At 50.2% G+C, this 25,706-nt stretch overlaps 1 protein-coding gene across 1 annotated transcript; it reads left to right on the top strand.

Moving 5' to 3' along the window:
* LOC143161755 (sodium- and chloride-dependent GABA transporter 1-like) lies at positions 1–25,292 on the top strand. The gene is made up of 14 exons (XM_076340958.1): positions 1–238; positions 5,474–5,605; positions 6,302–6,402; positions 9,005–9,114; positions 9,501–9,633; positions 10,850–10,984; positions 13,175–13,278; positions 13,589–13,713; positions 14,521–14,633; positions 20,120–20,251; positions 20,992–21,094; positions 21,516–21,616; positions 22,403–22,570; positions 25,188–25,292. Exons 1-14 carry the CDS (start codon positions 1–3, stop codon positions 25,290–25,292), a joined length of 1,800 nt encoding a protein of 599 aa, XP_076197073.1.
* The last annotated feature ends 414 nt before the right edge of the window (positions 25,293–25,706 follow it).

Here is a 25,706-nt window from a genome sequence, read left to right as displayed (position 1 = left end):
ATGGGCAAGATGGACAACACCTCTGTGGAGCTGAGCTCTCCCTCCAAGGTGAAGCAGGCAGCCCTGGAGGAGTCGGAGCCCATCGCCCCTGAGGCCGTGAGCGCCAAGAAGAAGAAGGAGATCCCAGACAGAGGCTCCTGGAAGGGGAGATTTGACTTCTTGCTGTCCTGCGTGGGCTATGCTATCGGGCTGGGCAATGTCTGGCGCTTCCCGTATCTCTGTGGCAAGAACGGAGGAGGTGAGAGAAACGCTCAGTGCCTGCGCTCATCCCTGAGCAGCCTTGTCCCCTGAATGGGCTTCAGTTTGGTGTGGGTCTGGGCAAGCGGCTGGTCCCCTGGCTGAGAGGTCTCCCTCATGATGTGAGTTATTAAGCTGTCAGGAGACTAGTTCCCATGGTCTGTGGACTTTACTAGCAAGTGCATGTTGGGAAGAAGCAGCCCAAAGAAATATAACAAGAAGTCTGAGTTTTGTCAAGCTTCTGTAGTCCAAATTTGCAGGGCTACAGCAAAGAGTGTCTGGGACCTCATTTATTTACAAGGAGGGCTATGCACGTAGGCACCCAGCTGGATGCTGGGGCGTTCCCAGGGAAGTCACTTTATATCTGCTAATGGTGGGTTTCTCCTCAGTCTAGTGTATTCTCAAGGGGTAACAGTTTTGCATCTGAGTTTGGGTCACATGTCTGAGGAGTTTTGATTAGAAGCTTTGCATGGACCATAGCAGGGCTGTGTAGACATATATACAAGCACACATACATATGTACATGTATACAGGCACGTATGAGTGTCCTCATCTAGGGAAGGAAAAGAGCTTTGACTTACTACAGTGCTGTGAGAAGGGTCACAGTTATCGTCTCCATCCTGAAGTTTGGAAAACAGGCCACGAGAGAAGGCGGCAGCTGGCGAAGAACTTACAGTAACTGTGATGCAGCTGGTAGCAGTGCCCTTCTCTGTGGACAGCTAACAGCAGCTTTTTTTATTCTTTTTATTATTGCCCCACTACATCCTTTCCTTACCAGTCCTCAGCTGAGACTTTGCCAAACCATTGCAAGGCTAGGGAAAGGCAAGCAGATGGGGAAACAGTGCTGGGCTAGAAATCAGGAGATCTGGGAGATCAGCTCCCTGCCCAGCTACAGACTTTCTGCATGTCTTGGATCAAGTCAGAAAATACACTCTTGTGCCTCAGCTCCCCTCTAAAATGGTGCTATTTCTTTAGCCTTGGCAGGGACATGCTTTTGTGGAAGGGAGTACAGGCTGCTTTGGTGTCAGTAGAGCAGGGGCTCTTTCTTCTCCCCTGCCATGCCCAGCTCTCTCATTGTTTGTGCCTATTACTAAAATAACCTTCCCTCCCCGTTGAAGTGCTGCTCACCTCCTTGAACCATTTCTCAGACTTCCCACACAAGTCCAAACCCCTTCGCCTCACCTTTAAGGCTGTATATATGATTTTAGTATCGCCTGCTAGTCTTCCCATGTTGCTCTTTGCTTCCCTCTTAGCTCTTCACTGCCCAGAGTCCCTGTCCCCAGTGCCACGTTCATTCATGCTACTTTGAGGGTCTCTTCTCAGGCTTCTTCTCCACATCTTCTTTCTTTTCCTTTTGCCTTGAATTCCCTTTTTCAAAACCCTCTTTGTCTTTGGCTCTCATGACTTCTCCTTATATTGCCAGCCCACTTCTGCTGTCCATGCCATAGGTGGTGTAGGATGCTTTTCTGCTCCCACCTGGGGAAAGAGGAGAGGAGTCTAGCTCCCTGCAGCGGTCTGTCAATGTAGCTCCACCGCATTTAGGGGGACCTTGGCCCTTTCTCTGAAGCATGTGGGGCAAGTCCCAGTGGGAGACCAGACAGTTATCCATTTTGACAAGAAGATTTCTAATTCAGTATATCGTTTTGTGCAGAGACGGGAGTGTGAGGCTGCGCCGGGTGAGGTTTATGGGAATCAGCCAGCTCTACCTAGGGGAGCCTGTGCCACCAACACTGGAGCCACAGTGCGGGTCTGCCATTTTTATCCAGCCACACTCTGGCACCTGACTGCGCTAGCCCTCCTCACACAACATTAGCCCGGTGCCTAAGTCCCAGCACTGGGTTTTAGCCCAGTCTCTGCCCTGTGATTGCTGTGCCATCTCAAACACACCAGATTCGCGCTGCCCGTGGCTCTGTCTCCTCACACATAAAAGTGGGGATGATGATATCTATAATTAGATGAGGGGTGTTTTGAAGCTAAAATCAATCCTACTTATAAAGTCAGCTGAGATCCTAGGACGGAGGGTGCTGTGGAGGCACAGAGCGCTATCATTAGCATTGGAAATGGCACAGAGGGTGATCTCTGCCCCAGCAGCTGCAGGCACGCAGAGGGATCAGCCGGCTGCGAGCAAAAATGCCGGACAGATGAAACATGGGAATTGGTGCCTGCCTCCTCTCAAACGCCCTGCCTCGCCTGCCGGTTCGTGCCGTTCGTGGCAGCCTGTATCACTCGTTCCTCTCACCCCTACCCGGTCTGGCTGTTCACAGGCACGACTGTTCCTGCAGCCGGCAATAATGAGCAGCAAGTGGAGGCTGCTGATGCCGGAGACAGGCAGGAGAGCTGACGCACGAAAGCGTCACTGGGAGCCGATGTGGAGCAGCGAGGAAGGGTCACACGGCATCTGATTCGCAATCGGATGGGCACCGTCTTGGCTCTGCCCCGACGGAGGCGCCTCCGGAGCAGAGCAGACTGTGGGTGGGACTCTAATTTTAGCGTCCTGCATGTGCGCTGCTCAGAGCACAGTCGTGTGGGCTGCTTCCATTACGCACAGGCAAATTGAACTGAATGGAAATATTGTCGTCTCACTTACCGCTGTCACATTGTATCAGCTCACGGCTGATTTGCTCGGCATTGTAATTGGGCACATAATTGGGTGATATTCACCCAGGGTACAGCAGCTTGGCGCAAGGCCCATCCACTGCGGGGAGCAGGCTTTACCCAAAGTCATGCCTGGGCTCCCTGCTGGCTCTGCACGCAGCTGAATGTGCCCAGCTATGACTAATGCTCCAGCCTCTACACTGATTTCTAACCTCATGAAGTCCTTCTGATGTCAACAGGATTTTACCGGACTCTAAATTGACTCTAAATGTGGCTCAGTAGGTGCTAAAAATTGTCTGTGAGATGCTGAGCTTGAATAACTTGAGAGAAGAACATTTCTTTAAATAAGCATCATGCATTTCTCATTTACACGTTGAGACTCCAAGCAACAGCATGTAATAGCTTGTAATGCTCAACTTCTGATTCGTGGGCAGTGTTCGCTGTTTTAAGGATTAATTATTATTCCTTGCTGTATGGCATTAGGAGCTGGAGACTGCAGGCAGATTTGGGGCTGCACAGCGAGTGGCAGCCGCTGTGTGATCCTTCCCTGCCTCCAAGGGCTGGTGCCCTGAGCAGGCAGGGCAGGACCAGCGCCGTCACCCCTTTGACCCATGGACTTTGGAGACAGGTTTGGACTCTCCCAAGGTCATACACAATTATTTGTAGCAGGCCCAGGAACTGAACCAGGCCTTTCAGCAGCCCATCCAGGGCCAGAGATTAAAGATTACCCCTTTCTCTCTGTGCCAAGGATTTAGGCACAGGCATGCAAATTTTAGGTACAAATTTCCAAACTGATTTCACCTGGGGCTGTACAGCACCCGCGGGTGTTATCTGTGCCTGCTCACAGACCTGACCCTCCAGAGTGGCAGTGTCATTGCCAACAGGCTGCGGTCTGGTTTGTAGCTTTTCCCCTATTCTGGAAGATTTTTGTCAAGCCAGGATAAATGACCTGGGTCCAAATGTTTGTCCGTTTTTTTTCTCAATAGCCTAATAAAATCTTTCACCTACAAACCTTCCTGGCCTTCTGTAGATGAAAAATGCAGGATTGTCAGGGCTGTGGCCAAATTTCATTAGCTGCTTGCACAGAAGCAAGCCAGGCACTGTGACTGCCGATAAGCTCAGTCTCCAAACTCTACAATGAGGCACAATGGTAGCAAGGCAGCATCCGTGTCCTCAGCGCGGGCCCTGGCTTCCCGCAGGGCTCCTGGGGGGCTGGACCTGTCCCAGCCTTGCAGGCTGCGGTGGCTAGCGAGAGTGCAGGGGACGATGCTGAGCGGGCAGCGCTCCTCCCGCAGCAACGCTCAAAGCTGTTTGCTCATCCACGCCAGGCTGCTGATGAAGCTGAGAGCCTGCGCTTCCATGCCAGCTTGCGATTCAGGCTCACAGTCATTGAGCTGCTTGCCCTCAGCGTGTTTTCTCCCCACCACCCACTGCCAGCTCCTCTTGCACGCTGCCTCCTGCGGACTCCCACGCTGGGTGCTGGTGCCTGCCTCTCCCAGCTGGACACAGCTCCCCGCTTGGCAGGCAGACGTCCCCAGCTGGGTGCCCCCTGAGCCAGCATCCCTAGCTGTGCCTCGCTGCTTCCCTGCCCTCGGAGAGCAGCTGCTGGAGCCTGGCACTGCCGGGTGCAAGCTGGGCTGCAGCTCTCCAGAGTGGCTTTACTCTCTGGCTCTGTGTCTGCTTTCCTAGTAATATCTGGAGAAGACGACTCAGACTGACAGCTCAGCCCTCCGGCTAGTGCAGAAACCATTGCTGTCCCGGACACGGCCAGCTGCTTCTGAGCAAACTGAGTGTCCTCTCTCTCTCCCCAACCATCATTCTTCTGCAGGAGTTTGTCCTCCTTGGGGATGATGGCATGCTCCAGCACATGCACGAGGAAGCTGGAAAATGAGCTTTGTCGTCCAAAGTCCTAGAAGTCAGGATGACCTGAACATGTACAGCTTTCAAATCACATGGCGAGGCTCTCCTATTGTGTTTGCTCTTCTAATAACGGGGTGCAAGTAATACTCTACTGAATGGCTGCACTACCTCATTTCTAGTGATGAGGTGATTTCCACAGGATCCATAGAGAGGAATAATTTTTTCACCAGGAATTTTAAGGGTAAAACCTAGAGCAAGGGTGGGGAGATGTATAGGGCTGTTACAAGAGCAAATACCGTCTTAGCCACAGTTTCCTTAAAAGACTGAAACAGCTATAAACAAAGAAGTAGTGGCCCATACCAGAAATTCCTGTGCCCTTTTTGCTCAAGGTGAAGAATTGGGAGCTGCTGCAGGTAAGACAGGAAGTATCAACAAGAACTAGTTACCAGTGTCAGTGTCCAGGCTTTTGGGTTCATTTGACAGGTTGGGCTTAACATTGCCTAAATATCTAACAACTGAGACTGGCATCACATAGCTAGTGATACCAGTATATACGTTTATATGATACTTATATATCCATAGTGATAGGAACAGAGAAGGGGAAGGCAGTGGTGATCTCAGTGGGAGACCTACTAAACACGCCAACTCCAGTTGCAAACTGTCGCCTCCGAGCAAGTCTGCTTCTCATCACGTGGGTGCTGCGGAGCGAGAAACCACAGCTGGAGGCATTTACTTCTTGGTAAAAGGGGGAGCCGTCTGATAACATTGCTCCTTCTTTCAGGGGCCTTCCTCATCCCCTATTTTCTGACACTGGTGTTTGCTGGAATTCCTCTCTTCCTGCTGGAAACTGCTCTGGGCCAGTATACCTCTGTCGGTGGACTGGGAGTCTGGAAATTAGCACCCATGTTTAAAGGTACTGTACTGTAAGTTTGTGAAGGCGATGGCACATAACTACAGACAAAAACCCTTTAATGGTTTGGGAAGGAAATCAGCAAATCCCTGGGGACTGGGATGGGGTGGCAGGTGAGGGGAGTTTTTTCCCTCTGTCTTTATCAAGCTGTCCTAGACCCTGATGTCCACAGTTATTAACATCACTGTGCTCTGTTCAAGCAGTCTTGCGTGGTGACAAGGCACTTTATGAGCAGCAGGGACTGCAGTGGAGGGACTCTGGTTCCAGAAGACCTGTCCCAAGCCTCCCCATGTGGGCTCACTTTAATTGCATGGGGAAGCTGTAGATAGGGGACGTGAACCTGTCACCGTGTCTGGAGTAGCAGCATTCTGGAAACCAGTGGTGATTTAGAAATGCCTTGGATGTGGGAAAGAGCGATTCTGCCAGGGAAGTGACCAGATCCTGTTTTCATGCAGCTCTGTCCCTAAAGTACCTGTAGCATACTGAGAGGTAGCACTGTTCACCCAGTGGAAATGGGTGGGTGAGAGATGTGAGGGAACAAGCCTCTCCTGCTGACCAGTTCAGTGTAGCTGTATCAGGTGCTGTGTTGATGAGCTGCTTCGCTCTTTCTGGCTCTGCCACAAAACTTGTTGTGATGTCCGTGAGCGCAGTTGGGCACCGGAGACCTGGATTGATGCTGCTCTCCGCCTTCATTCGCAGGAGTGGGGCTGGCAGCTGTAGTTCTCTCCTTCTGGCTGAACATCTACTACATTGTCATCATTGCCTGGGCTCTCTACTATCTCTTCAACTCTTTAACCGCGGTGAGTCACAGACATGTCTACAGCATGGCATTGTCTGCGCTATGGGTCCTTACTTCCTGCTTTATGGGGAGAGGTTGTTTATGCCACAAAACATGCTGATGTTGTTTATGCCACAAAACAAACTAACTGCTTGTAGTTTGTGCAAAGAGCCTTCGTCAGCACCCTGCTGGACCCTTCCCAAAGAGGTTCATCAGCCCTGGAGGCCGTTGTGTAGTGCTGATGGGTACTGATGCTTGTCCTCTAGAGAGGGTGGTCCTCTGGAGGGGATGGTCCCGTCCCCTCTCTGGGAACTGTTGCCAATTACATCAGTCTTTAAAACCCACTCTGTGTCTCTGTTGTATTTCTAGAGCTGTGTGAATCTAAGAGCTGCACATTTCCACAACTGGTTTTATCACAGCATGTTCTTATTACCCAGGACTTAGTCCTGACCTTAATTAGTCCTCATTTATGCTTCTCTTGATAAATGAAATCCCGGGGATTTTTTCTGCTGGGAAAATGATTCAGAAAGCATTTAGACATCTGCTTGTGACTGTCCCTTAGCATGTACTTTGGTGTTGTGGTTTATAGTGGGTTCCCCTTCCATAGCAGGGTCTTCCGCTGTACAAGGTCAGAATCACTCTCCACATTAACTTCTTGGTAGTTGAATGATTTGTTTCAGCCCAGCAGCTGGGAAAAGCTCCCTTAACTTAACTCCCTGAGCAACTGCAGCCTTAAATACATCAACTCCGTGGTTCAAATGGGATCTTTTTTCATTTAGGTATAACCCTGAAATGCTGTTATGAACATTGTGCGTCCAGTTTCACTTTTTGTTGGATCAAAAAATTCAAGTATCTATCAAGACTTTTGCTAAAATATTCTGTTTGGCATTCCCAGCTGTGTTTCTACCACCAATACCCACTGTAGACTCTTGGATCCAGAATAAAATTGTCAGCTGTGGATGATTAGGTGCACCCTTGGGGGATTCCCAAATGAACAAAAGTCTACCACAAAGGAACCCATCCCCATTCCGCCCTGGGCAGGATGCATCTTAGGATGAGGCTTTGGCACAGCTGGGTGTCACAGACCCGACTGGTGACAGTGCTTGTATCTACACAGGCAGCTCCAGGTGTTCGGCTCAAGGCCTTTTCTTTTATCAGAGATAATTCCAGATTCCCCAAAGGAGCCAAGGTACAAATAAAAAAGCTAGGCTGATGCCTGTCCCCTGTTCCTCCTAAATTTGACTAGGAGTATTTTGACCCTGAACGGGAACCCAGCTTGCCTTCTGCAGTTTCTGTCCTCTGAAATTCAGAGGAGGTGGAGCAGCAACAAACCGTCCCCCTGCCTGCCCCTCCTTATAAGAGCTGCACAGCATCTCTGCTGTGCAAACCGCTTGGTTGAAGGGTTGCTGTGTGGCGCTACTTGAGCCATTGCGTTTCCTTCAGTGCAATTAGCAAGTCCACAATGAGATCACTGGGTGGGTGCAAACAGCCTGGGTGGCCACCGGGGTGTCCCTGCCTGCCCCTTCATAGCCCTTCTGCCAAGCCAGCGTGCACGTTTGGAGGTATCATCTGCTGGAGTGAACTGATTTAGATGGGCGGTGAAGGCAGCACTTAAAGGCACTGATGCCACAAAGCACTTAAAACACAGATAATATTTCTAAAGGGGTCTGTGTTCGTGGATGAATAGGAATGGATACAAACATCTTCTTAAAGCTTTGTTGAGCTGGAGCCTGAGGTCTTATCTGCAGAGGGAAATCATCCAGAATAGCCGTTCTGCATTTATCTACATGCACTGCACTCGGGAAATGAGATTGCTGCCCATGGAGACATGTCTGAGCTGCTTTTGTTGGGCTGCCTTGGCCATGGGACTACACAGCATGGGCGAGTTGCCCTGCATGCTCTCACAGCCCCTGACGCTGAGGTTTCATCGCTTGCAGCACCAGAGCCGATCGTATTAAATCTGGAGCGGTGTGCTGCTGTCACACTGCTACCTATGGTGTAAACATCTCCCAGGAATCCCTTTGTGCTGCTTATAAACAGGGCAGGGGACAGCATGAAATAGCTACTGTGCTTTAAATTTACTCCTGGGCTTATGTTACAGTAGTTTATTCGTGTAGACAAACCATTAGCCCCCATTCTCAATGCCACGTTGCTTTTTAAGTGTTGAAGCTTGGTATTAATGAGATAGATAAGAAACAAATCAGTGTTTATTCTTTGTGTGGTAAATTCCAACCACTTGTTGAGTGAAGCTAGCCAAAAGTTGTAATGATTATAAACACAATATCCCCCGGTAGCTATTTTAATTAGTAGCTATTAATTACCAACAGTTAATTGGAAATGGCTTTCCATCTGGGGAATTGCTAACGTTTTATTAGAGCTACAGCATTGCCCTAATCACGTCGTGATATTGTTTCCTGGAAAATCCATGTCCCAGATTATCATTATTTTGGAAAATCATTTCATGCTTTTGGCTGCAAGGTTCCTGCCCATCCAGAGGAGCTGCCCATCCTCTTTGCAAAAACAAAAAGGGGTTTCAGTTTAAAAGAAGACAAACTTTGCTTCTCGCCACTGCCCTTCGGAGAGGGGACATTAATGATAACCCTGTTGCCCTTGTGCTGACGCAGGACCTGCCGTGGCAGAGCTGCGGGAACGCCTGGAACACGGACCACTGCTTCTCCAACTACTCCCTGGGTGACACCACCAATCTCAGCAGCGCCGTCACCGAGTTCTGGGAGTACGTCCACAGCCTGCCTACACCAGGTTTCTCCCCCTCGCCACGGCCGTCATGCCTGCTCGCCAGGGTTGTGGCCATGCCTGCTGGCACCTTTCCTTGGACAGGCTTGGCAGGAGGGGGGTCAGAGCCGGCCATCCACCGGGGCGGGCATGGGCATGGTGTGCGCTGTGCAGCCGCAGGTCAGATGGATAGAGGGGATAACAGCCTCTCCACCTCTCTTCTCCTTCCTTTATCCCATCACGATGAGCCTGAGGTCCCTTTAGGGTTTTGTGGGCACTCATGCTTGTCTGCACCTGGCCCTTCGCCCTCCAGCCACCTCCGGGATCTCCGGTCCCTCTGCCCCCAAGGGTCGGATTTCCCCTTAACGCAACCTCTCCCACCCCTAGGAGGAACATGCACCAGATGTCTGGGGGCCTGGAGGAGCCCGGCACTGTCCGCTGGCCCCTGGCTGGCACACTGGCCCTGGCCTGGCTGCTGGTCTACTTCTCCATCTGGAAGGGCGTGGAGTGGACAGGCAAGGTACGGCGCGAGGACCAGGTGTTTCGGTGCTGCCTCTCATTGCCACGCTTGGGTCTCAGGTGTCGAAATGTCCTCTGGACTCAATTTTGAGTGCCTATAACTAAGGTTATGATGTTTCAAGGCAGAATCGCGGTAGACGCTATTAAATTTCTCACATTTACCTTTCATGGTTGTAAAAACTGTTACCGTATTTATGGTAATTTTGATCCTAAGCGTAGAGAATAACTCTTCCCTGTAAAGTCATGGGTCTGAGTGCTCAGTATCTCTGGAGGACTTGGGAAGAGATTTTCAGAGATTACTTACATTTCCCACCTCAGGACAGCCCTTTGAGAGAGCGAGGCCTCTTCTGGGCTCCTCCTTTTGAAAATCATGGTGTCTTAAAATGCTGCCAGTGGAAAAAAAACCTCACCACCTCCTTTGAAAATTTTCTTGCTGCCCTTTAGCGATTGGTGGGAGACCTTCAGATCAGAAGCACGTTATTATTCACTGTGTAGCATTTCAGGCTAGCACAGCAGAAAGGTAATTGCTTAGTTTAGTGAAATAGCGATGCTGAGATACTGAGATGTGTTATTTAGAGCACAGTGTGGTGTAGCGGGACAATATTATGAAAGGAATAATCTAGAGGAGAGATCAGAAAGAAGCACTTCAGGTGTAGGTCACCTAAGCTGTTAACTTCCCTGGTGGCTCTCAAACACGTTTTAGCTACGCAGCAGCAGCAAAGCCCCGGTGATTGCCAGTACGGGCCCTGTGATGAGGGATGGCATGTACCTGCCAGTCCCTGAAACAGTGTTGAAAAGCAAGTGGTGGAGTCAAGACGACTCACGTTGCTTGATGTGTTGGACTAGAGAAACACCAGCTTTAGCTCTGCAAAATAAGGATGTGATGACTTAAAGAGATTACTTCCGTGGACTGAATTTATCCCTGTGCAATTCCCTTGTCTTTGGGCAATTCATCCAGACTTTAGCATGCTACTTTTGTGATTAGAGCGTCCTTGCGTGTCATTGGCAGAGAGAAACCTCAAACAGGCAGAAACATTACTAGCACGGGAACAGGAGACAGAAAACGCAAGGAAATGCTGCCAAAAGCAGCAGTGCACCAGGAGCCCGCCCTCCCCCCCCCCCCCCAGGGACACACGCTGGACCCAATGCCACTGCAGGCAGGAAAGCTCCTGGGCACTGGCGGGCTGAGGGCTTCTCTCCCATGGTGTCTTTCACAGGTGGTGTATTTCTCGGCCACCTACCCCTACTTCATGCTCTTCATCCTCTTCTTCCGGGGAGTCACGCTGCCGGGAGCCAAGGAGGGGATCCTCTTCTACCTCACGCCTGACTTCAGAAAGCTCTCTGACTCCGAGGTTCGTAGCCTAGTGAGGAAAGCTCTTACCTCCCGGTTGTCTCCGCATTAGTCTTCCTTGGGCACTTCCCTAGAATATTTTAAGTATTAAAAATAAAATGGAGTAGTTCCCAGTTCAAGCAGTCATGACCCTCACAGGCTGAGACCAAGCTGAAGGGGAGGTCCTTTGTGGGTGGAAATCCATGCAGCAGCTCTGCTGTACTCAAGCAGTGTTATCCATGGGGCGGGGGTTTGAGAAATTATCCCAATGAAGGAACCTCCCATACGGGCTGGGAATGCCTCATTTCACTAACTATCCCAGGGCTGGCGGTTTGGCCTTGATCTGGCGGTCCCAGAGAAAGGAGAATGTGGTGGCACTGGCATGGGGGACTCAGAAGCACAACAGTACACATGGCAGCAATTTTTGGGAGTGCTTAAATGACATCTGGTGGCCAGTAACATTGCTTTGGTCCAGGGAAGTATAGGGAGGACCCAGGAGAAGCATGGAGGCTTGCAAAGGCAAAGTTTTTCAGGCAACACAGACTCTGCCTTTTGCAGCAGCGATGCTCCTGTGGCTCCAGAGGTCACCAGTCATGTGTGAGTGGGGACAACTGGACACCCATCATTTCCCGAGGGGTGCCAATGATCCCTCTTGCAGGAAACTCACTGTAACTGTACTGTACTGCCAGCTGCATTGGCTCTAACACTGGAAACAGGGCTCTCAAGATCAGAAGAGTTGTTTAAATACTATGCAATTAAGAAACAAATAGTCTGCCCCTTTTCATGTGCCTTCTAGGGTTTAAACCCTTAAGGCACCAGGACCAGTTTTGCAAGCTGTCCTCTGCAGTTTGCACAAGAAACTCCATGTTGGAAAATCAAAGACATGCTAGCGGAAGAGCAACGGAGGGGGTGAGTACGGGACGTGGGTCTCCGAGGGGAGCAGCACCCCTCAGGGTGCAGCTGTGAGAAAGCAAGCGGACCCACACACAAATTCAGATGGTGCGCGAGTCCTTTCCAGCCTGCACCGGGGCCTGAGGGACACGGTTCAGAAAACAGGATGCACGACCCTTCCTCCATCCCCACCCATCCCTGGAAGCAGCCTTGAGCCATGGGTTTTAGAGGGCTCGGGATGGCTGGTTCTGGGCCAGGCTGCACTCTCGATGCACTTGCCACTTGAGGAAGACACAGACCCCCTGCTCCTCCTCCTCTTTGGGGAAGCATTGCTCTCTAGCAGGCTCCCTCCTGACACTGCAAGCAGGAGAGGCAAATGCCACATCCCTGACTCAGTGCCCTGTGTTAAAGTCCCCTGGCAGCCCCATTCCCATGGGGCGAGGTGCAGAGGCCCTGCTGATCCCACAGAGCTGTGAGACACGCGGTGGCTCCAGGAGGCAGCGTGCTCCGGCCATTGTCTGTGCGACACAAATGCACAGCATCACCACCCCGCAGGCGAAATGGGGCTGCACCAGCTGTCTCTGTTACTCTTCTCTTCACCTGCACCACCATCTCTGAGCCCTAGCTCGCCCTGGAGATACGTGTTCAGAAAGGCACGGAAAACTCTGTTCTTCAGATGTGTTCAGCCCGGTTGGCAGTAACATGGCTACAGGTTTCAAGGTGGCTCCTGTGACATTTCCAGCCGCTGGCCCAAACATTTCCTTGGAGCTTGGGTCAGCAGCCAGCATCACAGGTGCCTGTGGCCCTAGTGACAGGGTGTCCACAGGTCCTGACCGCCCCAGTGGACTGGGTGGCCAAGCCCACAGCCCCACGGTCTGCATCCAGCCCCCTCACTAGCCCTGCGCTGAGCTGCTGCAGGAGACACGCCTGCAGCATGGAGTCCCTCCTGCTGCAGACACATCTCCTGCAGCAGCTCAGCAGCATGCAGTCCCTCCTGCTGCACTCCTCTCCCAGTGCAACCTGGGCAGCAGGTTTGCAAAAGTTGGAGGGAGCGATGGGCAACGTTGTCCAGAGGTTGGTGTTTGTCTCCAGGGTGTGACAGCCTTACCTGGCAAAGCAAAGACACCAAGCTTTGGGCCCCAGCAGCTCCCACACCCTCTCTGATAGACAGGATAAACACTGACGTGTCCGGGTGTCTTATCCATCCCCTCCGTGCTGAGCTATTGCTCAAAGGAGGGAGGGCGGCCATGCTCAGAGAGCTGGACCCGCTGAGCTGGCAGTGCAGAGGAAGACAGACTCAAAACCAGCTTCTTCTCCACAGGTCTGGATGGACGCAGCCACACAGATCTTCTTCTCTTACGGCCTGGGGCTGGGGTCCCTGATCGCACTGGGGAGCTACAACACTTTCCACAACAATGTCTACAGGTCTGTTGGGTTTTTTCCAGCCTCCTGCGTGGCGGGGAGTGCTCACGGGTGAGGGAGGGGGTCACGGTGAGTCTGGGGTGCCTGATCTCCGATGTCCCCTTGCTGGCAACATGCAGCCTAGGGGGCATGCTGTGATCGTCATAGCGGGGCTCCCCCGCCTGCAGCACACTTAACGAGTCACCCACGCTACCTCTCCAAGGCACAGGAACTGCTCTCAGCAGGGCTTGGGCTTTTGTTTATCCCACCCTTCACTCCTGTCCTCTTGGTAGGGACCTGCAGGTGGTTTCTTTTCTTTCTTTCTCTCTTCCAGAGACTCCATTATTGTCTGCTGTATAAACTCCACCACAAGCATATTTGCCGGATTTGTTATTTTCTCTATTGTTGGCTTCATGTCGCACATCACGAAGAAGTCGATCTCAGAGCTGGCTTCCTCAGGTAAGCAGAAACCCAGGTTCAAATGCAACAGCAACCTTTGAGAGCAATTTGTCAGTGAGCATGGGATGATCCCAGGCCTTTCCTGACCGGGACCCAAGTGTGCAACCCTTTTTGCACACCCTCCCACCAAGATGGGTCTCAGGCACCTGTGGCCGATATTTATCACACTCTGGCTGCAAGGGGCATCTCCACCTTCTTTCAATGCTCACCTTATTTTAGTGCTGAAGTTTTATGTGCTTTTGCTGCAGTGAAATATTTAGGCCATTTGCTTTCTGAAACCTTCCTTTGGAGAATAGATGCATGATCAAAATTTGGAGTCCCTTTTCCATGCAAAATTTTGGAATTGTAATCTCAGAATAATTTTTTAACCAAGATGGGACTGTGTCTTTTTGCACAAAGACATATTTTGAAATTGCTGTCTTCCCAGAGAAAGCTTTTATCTCAAGAAACAGAATTTTGTGATGGGGAAAAAAAAACATAAGGAAAGCTATAACCAGCTCTGAATATCAGTTTATTTTTCTAGCAAAGTGCTCCAGCTCCATTTGGTAGCAGTAATTTGATGACTTTCTTGCTTGCAGGAAGAGAAAAGGCAAAGCATTTCTCCAGTCATTCCTGCCTCCCCATCCTACCCCTGTGCACCTCACCAGGTTGGAGTGTCATGGGCGAGGGCGCAGGTTTTTCTAGCTCCTATACTAAATACCTGCAATTCTTGACTGTGATCATTGTCTGTTCAGCTGTGGCCCTTAGCTCGGACTTCCCATCAAATGCTTTATAAACATGGGCTCATCCCTCTTTTCATTACCGCAGGCCCTGGACTGGCTTTCCTCGCCTACCCGCAGGTTGTCACAGAGCTGCCCCTGTCCCCGCTCTGGTCGATCCTCTTCTTCTCCATGCTGATGATGTTGGGTCTGGATAGTCAGGTGAGACAACCCAGGGACAAAGTGGGGTAAGATATGAAGATATATTTAGATACGATGGCGGTGTCCCCTTTTGCACCTTGGGACAGTGCTGAGCAGGGTTTTTTCTTACTCTTCATGGTGAGATGCAGCTGCATGAAACAAAACCTCCTGTGTGGTCATCGCCTCTGCGCTCTTCCCTAACATAGGCATATACTGCAAGTGTGGTGGTATCTGACCACTACCCAATGCACCAGGCCTTGTCCTGCTGCCAATTAAAAATAAGAGTAATGACCAGCTTCCAGCAGCCCAGCAGAACCAGTCAGCCTTACAAGACAATCACCACTTCCCTGTAGGAGGAGAGGATCTTTGGAAAGCTTTTCTCTGTTCAGATCAATTTTAGGCCCTAGTGAAGTGTCGGTGCTGCTGCGTGGGCACAGCATGTCCCCATCTTGTTGGGCGACCCTGGCAGCTGAGCTCACAGGCTCTGAGTAGAGCTAGCAGGAAACTATCCCTGCCAAAATACTTTGGGGCAAGGGAAAAAGGAAAAAGATTTCTTTCAAGTAATAACTGCTTTATTCTTGTAAAACATGATTCCCCCCACCCCCAAAATAGGTATGTGAAATAAGAGAAATCAGTATTAACTGCTTCATTTCGTGTCTGCATGATAATAGTTTGTGGTCATCGCAGCTCTCTTGGTTTTTTGTGAGAAGCTCAGTTTGGATGCTTTGGATTTCCTTACTGTGTCACCTTGACCAAAATGCATTTCCTGTGAGGCAAGAAAATGTCATTACTTTGGCTTACTTTCATAGGTTAGGGTAGAAAGTCTCCATCTTCTCTACTTCCAGGAGCTTGGAGGAGCATCTCTGCACAAGGTACCAGTCTCCCGCCAGACCCAGTGCTCTGGCGCAGTATCGACAGGTTGCGCTGAGAAAAGCAGCGAAGCGGCGTTTGAATTAGGGCTCTCCCGTGGTGTGAGGATGGTGGCTTGATGCAGCGTTTCGGCATTGTTGTTGATAACAAAATTGGCCCTGGGCAGAGCTGAAGCACCCTGGCCTGGTTCGTAGGTGAGCAGGGGTAGATCCTGGCAGAAGAAGGAGCCATGCCTTGGGAAAGGCTGGTGCCTGGGTGCCCTGACTGCTTTGCCATCAGAGAAGTCTTACAAGATATTTGAAGGGGAAGCAGCTGTATGTAGCAAAAGGTCTCTACCCTGCCCCCCTCAGAGCCTTCACAAAACAACAAAAAAATCATGGTCTCTGTGTTTTTACAAGCGGTGATACTTTTTTTGTGATAATTCAGCATAAAAGTAGCTACCCAGTTAAGCAGTGAATTGCAGCGTGCCTCCCTTTTGAGTGCATCAAAATCAAAGGCTCCTTCAAAAGCCTGTGCTTGGTCTGTCACATCCTCCCCTGTGCCCACGTGCTCTTTCCTTGCAGTGCAAACTGCCAGTACAAAATGGATGCTCTCTTGGATTACAGGTAGCGTTCATAAACCCAAGTCTAGTTCATAATCAGTCTCAGATCTATTCTGAAACGTCACACCTGGTTTCCAGGAAAACCTAATCAACCAAATCTGGTTTTCAATTATGGCACAGTCCTACAAACACATCATAAAGCTCATGTCTGCATTAGCACAGACATTATTTGGCAAATAATTTCAAATATGACTAAATGTTCCAAAAGAAGCTACATTTACAGAAAAAAAAATTATTGTCCATGGCTTGTTCACTCAGTGCTGGTAAATAGTTCAAGACATGACAATAAGCCCTCTAAGCACTGTGTGGAATTTATTTGCTGCACTTGCTTCTGAAATACCACTTGAAATTCTCCAAGTCCCTTCTGACAGTTAGTCTCGGAGGGCGGGCAGTCCGTGGGGGGCTATCATTGCCTGGAGGGGGAGGAGGGAAGGGGCGGGGAACGAAGCATCAAGAGAAAAACAAGCTTTTAAAAAAGCACAAATAAATACATGTGAAGAAGCTTTCTGTCCATTAACAGCATGGCAGCTTATGCGTATGAAATAAATAACACAGGCTGCAACGATAGCTGCAATTGCACATGCATTTTGAAGCGTCGAGTTAAAAAAAAAAAAAAGGAAGAGACAGTTTTGCTATGTGCTGATTAAATATCGTTTGTGGTATTTGCAGATGGGGAGCAGCCATTTTTCATTTGGGTCAGCAGCTCGTCCATGAGGCACAGCAGGGCCAGAGGGCACTTCTTGCACCCTGCACCCCTTGGGCTGCTGGGCTGGGGCTGCCCCTTGTCACCAGGTGGCCACGGGGCCGTAGGCACAGCAGAGATGCTCGAGAGCCTGGCTAGCAAAGGAAGGTAGGGCTGAGATCTGCGTTTGCAATGCAGCAACAAGCCCCAACCCCTTAACGATGGTGGGAGTGGGTCCACCCATGTCCATTAGCTTTGATGGTGAGTCTACTGCAGATGCAGCGCAGCTACATCTGCCTCTTTCCACCAGGGTGCTCATCTCGTCTGCAGTTACTTGAAGGGGATGAATGACCTATATTGATAGACACACGCCTCCCTCCTGTGCGCCCACTTGCTGCTCGTGTGCCTTGGTGTTCACTCTGCCTCTGATCCATCCGGGCTTTAGCTCTCTTGTGTCTAGACCCTCTTGCATAAGATGCTAATGCTTTCTTTTAACCTACCAGTTTCCAGGTCAGGCGTTTTCTCCCCAGGGAAGCTAGCAAGCCTTGTGACTGCAAGCCTGCGTCTGTCCCATGTGAGGCTGCCTCTCACAGGTTATTCATGAGGAATTCCAGCTGCGAGCAGTCAGACACACTCTCGTGGCTTTCTGCTGCACGTCTGGCCTCTGTGGTCGAACCCCCTGCAGGCCCGTGGGTCCTGGTCAGGGTGCTCTGCATGGCCAAGGAGGGGACAGCAAGCTCCTGGCACTGGGAGAGGATGGGAGACAGACTTTCATTCAGATCGAGGTGCCACCTATATTGACTCCCAAGCCCAGACTGTCAGACCCAGTAGCTTGTGTAATGATTAAGCCCCTGAAGGGGAAAAAAAGCAAAAGAGAAAAGTGAATGGAAATAAAATCTTTAGGAGAGAAAAAATATCATGGAGTGAGGCATGAGGAACAGAATATGTGCTAAAAATTGTGGCTGGAGACAGTTGGTGAGAAAAATGAAACTTTTTGGAAAGCAGACTGAAGTGTGCATGTGGCAGGGTGTGTGTGTGGGGGGGTGGGGGTGGGGGGGGTGCACGCGCGTGTGTGTCCACCTGCACACATAAGTGCGCACACAGGGCAAGGGTGAGACCAGGAGGCATGACAATGACCAGATCCTCATCACTCCTGAAAGCAGCATGCTTTCACTCAGGTGCCTACTTATCTCGTGCGAGCATCTAAGGTTGAGTTTGCAGGCTGGCACATGTGGACCCCAGGACAGCCAGGGAGCCGCAGTCCCTAGGGTCGGAAAGAGCCTCCTCCAGGCTGCATCACTTCTGAAGCCTGAGGCTAGCATGAGGCAGTTTTCAGTAAATGATATGAAGGCCATTGCCTGTTTTATGGCTAGAAAAAGCAACGTACCATCATTTGGTTCCCCACCTCATCCATTACACACCAGCTTACTTTTGATAGGAGGCAAAGAGATTTCAACTCACTTTGTAGCCCTGTTCCCCATCACCCGTCTCCCTATCTTTCCCTCTGTGCTTTCCCTGACTATGATCCCTCTTCCTGCACCAAAGGCCTGTCAGTTTTGCTCCCTCCTGTTATCTGAGGCATCTTTTTCTTCGTTTCTTCTCCGCTGGACACCCCTCACATCCACCCTCTGCCCCTGACCACCCCTGGCCCCCCTCTGAACCCTTTTCTCTCTCTGTCTTGCCTGGTGCCGGACTGCCCGGCCCTGCCCATGGCTCCAGCAGTGCCTGGCCATGCATCCACGTGGCAGAGAATAGCTTTCAACAGTGTTTTTTTGGTCATGCCGGCACTGTGGTGCCAGCTCAGTCTTGGCTCTTCCAGACAACGTGCCGGGTGGGATGGGGTGAAGAGCTCACTGTCAATGAGTATAAAGGCAGCTTAACCCATGCCCGAATGGCAAAATATGCTTTAATAGCACTTGTGTCCAACATAAAAGGCTTAGCTTATTAAAAATTCGAGTTGAAGTAGTTGAGCTTTGATGCTGTGGGAATACGGGCTTTCCGCACTGCACTGTGCAGATATAAAACCCTGGGCAGAAACATCGTCCTTTGCCTCGCTCTGTCCCACATGGAAGCCAGCCCCAGCAGCCAGCGGCGTGCAAGCTCTTCCATTGTCCCTGCCCAGCTATGGGCACAGCTCAGACTCCCCATTTTTCTTCTCCCCGCTTTTCTTCCATATGCCTTTCCAGCCCTCTGCTGCTCTTTTTAGTCTGTGTACTTCTACCTCCATCTCCACTCTAGGTTTTTTTCCTTCCTGTCTCTCTATTCAAAGCTGAATCTAAAAATGCCAGCACTTTCTACAGCGCTCTCCCAGGGACAGGGAGGTCCCTGACATCCAAGAGCAATGAAACGTCTCTCATTTTCATTGCACTGGCTTGTACATTTACTGAGGGTGACCAGCAAAGCTAGGAGCTTGCTGCCCTCATAAAATTCCCAGGATTTTTGCTAGAGGCGTGATGTGCTCTCTGAGAGCTCTATGTTACCCGTGGTTTCTGGGAGTGAGATATAAAAATGAATCTCACAATTTATCAAGAAATATGAGGGAAGGATGCACTTCACATATATACAGTCAAACTGTCTTCATGCCATAGGGCAAAACTAGTAGGAAAACTGATTTGAAGGTAATGCTTATGGGGACTTCTTTATGTGTTATGGTGCAGACAGCATTAATATACTGTGCCTGGTATAGCACTGCACAAGCCATCCAGGTGTTTTCAGCTCTAGAAAGACCATGTGCTGTGAGGATGGGCTTTTAATGTGCTACATGCACTTAATGTAGTGTGCTTGGAAAAGTGAAATAAAGTCAAGGACTGGGTAGTCAGAGACGTTGTTATTATGCACATGCATGTGAGACTGGGCGGTGGGTAATGCAGCTCCTTAATGACTGTTTTAGATCATTGAACAGCACAAGCGCTGTTGCAAGAGGCTGAGAAGAGCACACATGGGAAAGGAAGAGCAAGCAAGGTCCTGCACGTGTCCCAGCAGCAGACAGACGCATTGCTGTGACAGAGAGCCTGGCAGCGTGGGGGAGCAGGGCAGTGGCGGGGAGACCCTGGAGAGTTCGGGGCGGGGGGGAAAGAGGAGGTTTTCCATGGGAGGCAGAAAGCAGAGATCTATCTCAGCTAATTTTAGGTATTTAACCCTGGTGCTTTTAGCTCCCTCTATATTCAGTGGAAGGAGAGAGGCATTTTCAGAAGATGGTTTGGACCGACTTTGTGCAGAGGTGCCTCCTTTTCTAGTGTCTGCAGAGAGTGTTTAAAACAATGAGGCTCTCAACATTGGAGTTAAATGTAGGAGGTGATGATGTCAGGCTAAGATACTTTATATATATGTCTTTGGTGTATACCTTTCCCGTAGTTCTGCACCGTGGAAGGGTTCATTACAGCCCTGATGGATGAATATCCTCATCTCCTGAGAGCCAGGAAGAAGGTCTTCATTGCACTAGTCTGTTTCATCTCTTATCTCATCGGATTCTCCAACATCACCCAGGTACAGATAGCCATGCTTGTATCTCCATTCATGGCACCTTGCTAGTCACTTTGGCATAGCACAGCAGCACTGAAAGCTTTGGAAGAAGTGACAGCATCCCTAGGAGCCATCCTAATGCTGGATAAATGGGCTTGCTCATCACTGCTACATCTCAAGTGACTTAGGATGCCTCCATAAGTTTTACCACCATCCTGTTGTCAGTCTGCCTTGGTTTCTTGCTAATTGCAATAAGGGCTCAAGCCAACAGAGCCCAAGCTGAGGGAACGCTTGGTGCAAAGGGTTAAGATAACATAAAGAAGACCAGTCTGTTGGGGCCCTGAACCTCTGGGGCTGAAGCCAAGGTTCACGTGTGTGGAGGTTAGGGCTGAGCGGTCTGGACACTGTTTGTGGAACACTGTAGGTTCATGAGGAGGCAAGGCAGCAAAACTCCTGGGAGGGGCAGAGCAGACTAAATTAAGTGACTCTGTCTAAAACAGAGAGAAGTAAGAAATCCTAGTGAATCTGTGCTTTTCTCCTCACCCTTGGCCATGCCTGAAGAGGCTGGCTAATTGTCTGCAAGAGCACATCAGTTTTGCTGCTGGGAACCAGACTCCAGTAGAAACATCACAATGCCGGCTCTACTGACCAAGGAGATTAACATTAAAGCCAGCAGACGCAAATAGTAGCAATCCAAGCAGCCAGCTGATATTGTCGACCATATTCTATAACTAAACTCCTTGGCCCTGGTTTTGTCTCCTCAGGGTGGCATTTATGTCTTCAAGCTCTTTGATTACTACTCAGCCAGTGGCATGTGTCTTCTTTTTCTTGTCTTCTTTGAGACCATCTCAATTTCTTGGTGTTATGGTAAGCACAAAAGATCTTGTTCCTTTGTTTTCTCCATGGGCATGGTGAGTTATTTCAGAAGCCTCCCACAGTGAAGCCAATGAAAATTTTGCAACTGAAAATAACTTAGGCTGATAACTCCAGAAAATCAGGAGCAGAAGGCTGTCATCTCACTTCTCCAGGCCACCACAAAGACCTCTGCACAAACTGGCAGACGCCTAGGGTCCTGTCCTCTGGTCCTTCAAGAGGACACCAGGAACATGGAAGCTGCTAGCAGGAATTTGCTTTTGTGTCCCTGTACCCCATCCCATCCAAATAATGCTTCTCATGCCACAGCATTGTCACCCTCTTGCTGTGGCTGTCCTGTGCTGTGTCATGAGAAGAGCTGATGACCATGGTGCTGAGATGGAATGTTTTTTGCAACGCTCATTTCTTCTTGTAGGTGTGAACAGGTTTTACAGGAACATCGAAGAAATGATTGGCTACAAACCTTGCATCTGGTGGAAGATCTGCTGGGTCCTCTTCACTCCTCTTGTCTGCCTGGTAAGACCTGGGGCATCCTATCTGCAGGAGTGGATCCAGAAGGGCCTCTTAGTTTGGATGGGCTGTAGGGGAAACACTATGTTCTTGACCCAATATAGGTCTGGTGTAAGGTGGTCCTAGGCAGACTTGAGATGGGTAAAGTAATACAGAAGCATCTTTCACTCTGCCCGCTGGAAATCACCCGTAACAAAAGCTCTAGATGATTGTTTTAATCTAAACAAGGCCATCAGTTCTTCATTCTTCTTTCTGAGATGCCAAGAGCTAAGCAAATAATGTACTTTTTAAAAAGCTATTATTGGTTCTGGGGAAGGCTCTCAGCTACTCCAGCTCCAGCCTCAGCCCCTGATAGGCTTGTCAGAGCAAAAGCCATCAGCAAATGCAGTATAACTGACTGTGGAGCAATTTTGCCTTCGCTGGTTCCTGCGCTTCCAGCAGGAGTAGTACAGGGAATGATGAGAGAAGGCCAATGATAGAAAGATGAAGGCTCCTGAGGCCAGCTGTGAGGATGTTGTTAACTTGCTTAGGAACTGATGTAGGGGCACTGCTTGTCTGAGTAGTCTAGTGAAGAAGGAAATCGGGGGTATTCCAGTTCCAGCTTTTTACATGCAATAATAAGAAATAATATGAAATTACCACTTGGAGGGCTGAGAGCATCTACACTAGTTTAAGGAGCTGTTGGGTTGCTGTAAGACTGTTGGGAGCTAAGAGGATAGTGAAGGAAAGAATGGATGGATGGACACTGATTTTGCATGTCTTCACCTGTGATGGCTGGTGCTCCTTTCCCAGGGCGTGTTCTTCTTCAGCGTGGTGGAAATGACCCCTCTGACGCTGGGAAAATACGTCTATCCCGCGTGGGGACAAGGCATTGGTTGGCTTATGGCTCTGTCCTCCATGGTACTGATTCCAGGATACATGCTGTACAGTTTCTTCACCTCAACAGGGACTCTCCGGCAGGTATGAACAGCTTCACCACTCCATAGCCCCCCACTGAACTAAGCCTAGGAAGAACCAGGCAGACTCTGCTCTGACAAAGTTGTCAGAGTACTTCAGGTTGGTGCTGCAGGAGCTCTGCACACCCTCTTCTCCAGGAGGGCTCAAATCAGCCCCAGCACACAGAACAGCCTCCGGTGACACAGGCTCACTGGAGAGGACTTACCAGCACAACTGAGCACTAACATGTCTAAGTGGCTGGGAGTACTGCCGGCCAGCACGTGGCTGGCTGCGTCTGGCCAAGTGGGTAGACCTTCAGGCAGTCTCTCCCTAGGTCAGTCCATTGTCCCTTATTGAGCTTTGTGTTGTCACCATCACAAAAAGGGAGCCCTCTTTCCCTGGATATCTCTTTGGTGCAGGGGACTGGAGCCCTGGAAGAGACAGGGAAGAAATCTTTGAGGTTTCTTAACCCAGAGAAATCCCAATTCCCAGCGGCCCCTGGCTATGAGCATGGTTACCTGGCATGTCTCAGCAGAGATCAGCATCCTCCAAGCATGAAGCCTGAAATATCTCAGGGCTAGGACCCACTAGTGACAAACATGCACAGCAGTAGTTTGTCATGTGCTTTATAAAGGGCACTCAGTGAATGAGGGGTTAAGAAGCAATGCAGACTTTTATGCAGGACCCATAATACCCACAACTCTGATCTTGTTTAAAACATTTTTTTTAAGTAATTTGAGCAGAGTTTTATGTAGCAGTGAATCATGAGTCTCTGTATGTCATACCTAGTAATTACCGTTAAGATTTTATTTACGGTGTTGACATTCAGTCGAGAGCACTGTGCACAAAGTCCCTGGCTCGATGCTGTCTGCTGCAAGCTACAGGTGTAAGAAGTCACCGCAGGGGTGCTGATTTATGGCTTGCCCAGCCCAGCTGCAACAGCCACCAGACGCCATCTAAATCCCATGAGTTTACTTCATGGATACTGTATTTTGAATAATGTTTAATTCACAAATGTTTTGGCTGGAATTGCCAGACTGAGGTCAGCTTCAGGCTCTCTACCTCTGAGGTCAAGTTGCAGATGAATTTGACTTTCTTTCCTCCCAGCTCTCCATTTGGATGGGCTCTGGTGGGGGAACTGGGTGGGTTTGGTGTCTCAGATCTGCTTTCAGATTCTGGTCTCTCATCTGAGGTCGAGTTTAGGTTCTTGGCATTTTGTGTTGAAGGCCAGGGGCAATTCCAATAGTAGGTCCTTTCTCAGATGTTTCGAGGGCTCCTTATCCCCTCATAATATGAGCTGGTAAAAGAGGGAAAAGGGAAGACTGCAAATACAGGTATGGGTTCAACCCTTTGCTTAGGCTCAATCCTGTTTCCACTAGGGATGGTGAAAGCATGTCCTGGCATTGGAGGGCAGCTCATGAGCATGTTTCCACCCATCCCCGCAGCACCTCATGCAAACCAGCAGTGCCAGTCAGCAGCGTGAGTGGCTGGTGTGCACCCTCTCCCTCTAACAGCACCCACACATATCAGGAGACCCAGACCCCCCTCCCCACTGTTCATAGACCCAGGAGTGAGCAGCAGATAGCAGCAGGAAGAAAGTAGGCTTCTGTGTGTGTAGGTATCAGAGAGACAGAGAGAATTTTTGGCCTCTTATATGCACAGATCCTGGATTAGTTTGTAATAGAGCTGGAGGGAAATTAGATGCCAATGCTGAATAAAGTGGTTTTGACAGACAGGAAAGATTACAAGTCATTTTGATCCTACTGAGCACGAATGTGAGGGTGAAAAAAAGACCATGAATGGCAGAAGCAGCTCAGTGAACGTTTCAGGGACTTCACCCAGCAACAGCCACTTCAGTGGTATTGGAGAGTAGGAGCTTGTTTCCCTTTGCTGGAAAGAGCTTCTTCCTGACTTAGTGATGTCTATTCAGGTCAGGCTCAATCTTCCTCTGCCTTTTCTTCTGCAACTTACAACATTAGTCCCTCCCTGACAGGCAAAAGTGATTCATTCTTCTTCATCACTCCTGATGATCAGTCCACACGCCTCCAGTAATGACTTGCCCCTCCATATTTTCCCGGGTTCTTGCTTCACTTTACTTGGCTCTGCAATTTTCATTTGATCAGCTTAGGGTGACAGGAATTGCTGCTGGTGCAAAGGTTTGTGCAGGTGGACTGGTCTGATCTGCATCAGCGGCACAAACCATAACCTTGTCAGCCTGCTGTAGCTAGTTAGTAATGCTTTATAATCAACCCTAGTTGAAAAATTATGGAAACTGGGAAAACAGGTGTGCTCTGAAGCCTGTGACATTGCAGCTCTTGGTCCTACTTGCAGCTGGTATTGCCTGGTAACAGTTTTCCTGTGTTATAAGGGTGATCCCTGTATTTCATATAAGAGGAGGAGCTGCTGTGCTGTGTGCGGCACCAAAGCAAAGGTGATTTGCAGAGGCTTTCAGTGGATGGCTGAATGGTGCTGGAGGAGCAACTCCTGCCGCATGCACTGTCCCCTCGCCCTGTAACTAGGGCCACCTCTGAAGCTTGGGGCGAGGGGTCCCAATCCTCAGCTGCTGCCATGCCCTGCCTGCCCCACCGCTGCTGCCCCCAGCCCCCTGGCTGACATGCTCTCTCCCTTCATTCCCGGGCAGCGCTTGCAGCAGATGACACAGCCCAAGCCAGAGGTGCACGCACAGAACAATGGCCTCCAGCTGAAGACATCCTTGAATGGGAGGGTCTCGGATGCCACCGTCTAGGAGGAGAGCCTGGACCTCCTCGCCCTGCCCTGTAGCTGCTCGCGCCACGTTGTCCCTCGAGCTCCTCCGGCACAGCTCGCTGTCCCCGGCTCTGTGGTGGCTTTCGCTTGTGGAAGAGAGGACCTGGCGGAGGAACCCTCTCGCATCTCTTCCTCCCGGCCCAGCTTACCAAGGCCCTGCACGAGCTGCCACCAGGGTGTTGTGGGGTGACCGTCTTCATCCTGCAACATCCTGGTCCAGGCTCTCAGGGAGGAGTGGCCGGTGCCCAGGTCTTCCTCCTCTTGACAAGAGGTGATGTTTCCAGAGAACTTAGACTGATCGCTGACCACTTCTCTGTTCTTCTTCTTGCCTTTCCACGTGAATCTCCGCAGAGCGTCCCATAGCACACAGCTGTGCTGTCACCCCAGAGAGCCA

The sequence above is a fragment of the Aptenodytes patagonicus genome, chromosome 1 (assembly GCF_965638725.1).
Source record: "Aptenodytes patagonicus chromosome 1, bAptPat1.pri.cur, whole genome shotgun sequence".
Lineage (NCBI taxonomy): Eukaryota > Metazoa > Chordata > Aves > Sphenisciformes > Spheniscidae > Aptenodytes > Aptenodytes patagonicus.
Note: the sequence above shows the minus strand (reverse complement) of the source record. Positions and strands in the feature narration are given on the sequence as shown.

What these genes read in the sequence shown, in the direction of transcription:
- LOC143161755 (XM_076340958.1), top strand. Translation starts at nt 1, where the DNA reads ATGGGCAAGATGGACAACACCTCTGTGGAGCTGAGCTCTCCCTCCAAG. An exon ending in ATTAGCACCCATGTTTAAAG is followed by an intron (nt 5,606 to 6,301) that starts GTACTGTACTGT and finishes CTTCATTCGCAG; the next exon opens with GAGTGGGGCTGGCAGCTGTA. An exon ending in TTCCACAACAATGTCTACAG is followed by an intron (nt 13,279 to 13,588) that starts GTCTGTTGGGTT and finishes TCTCTCTTCCAG; the next exon opens with AGACTCCATTATTGTCTGCT.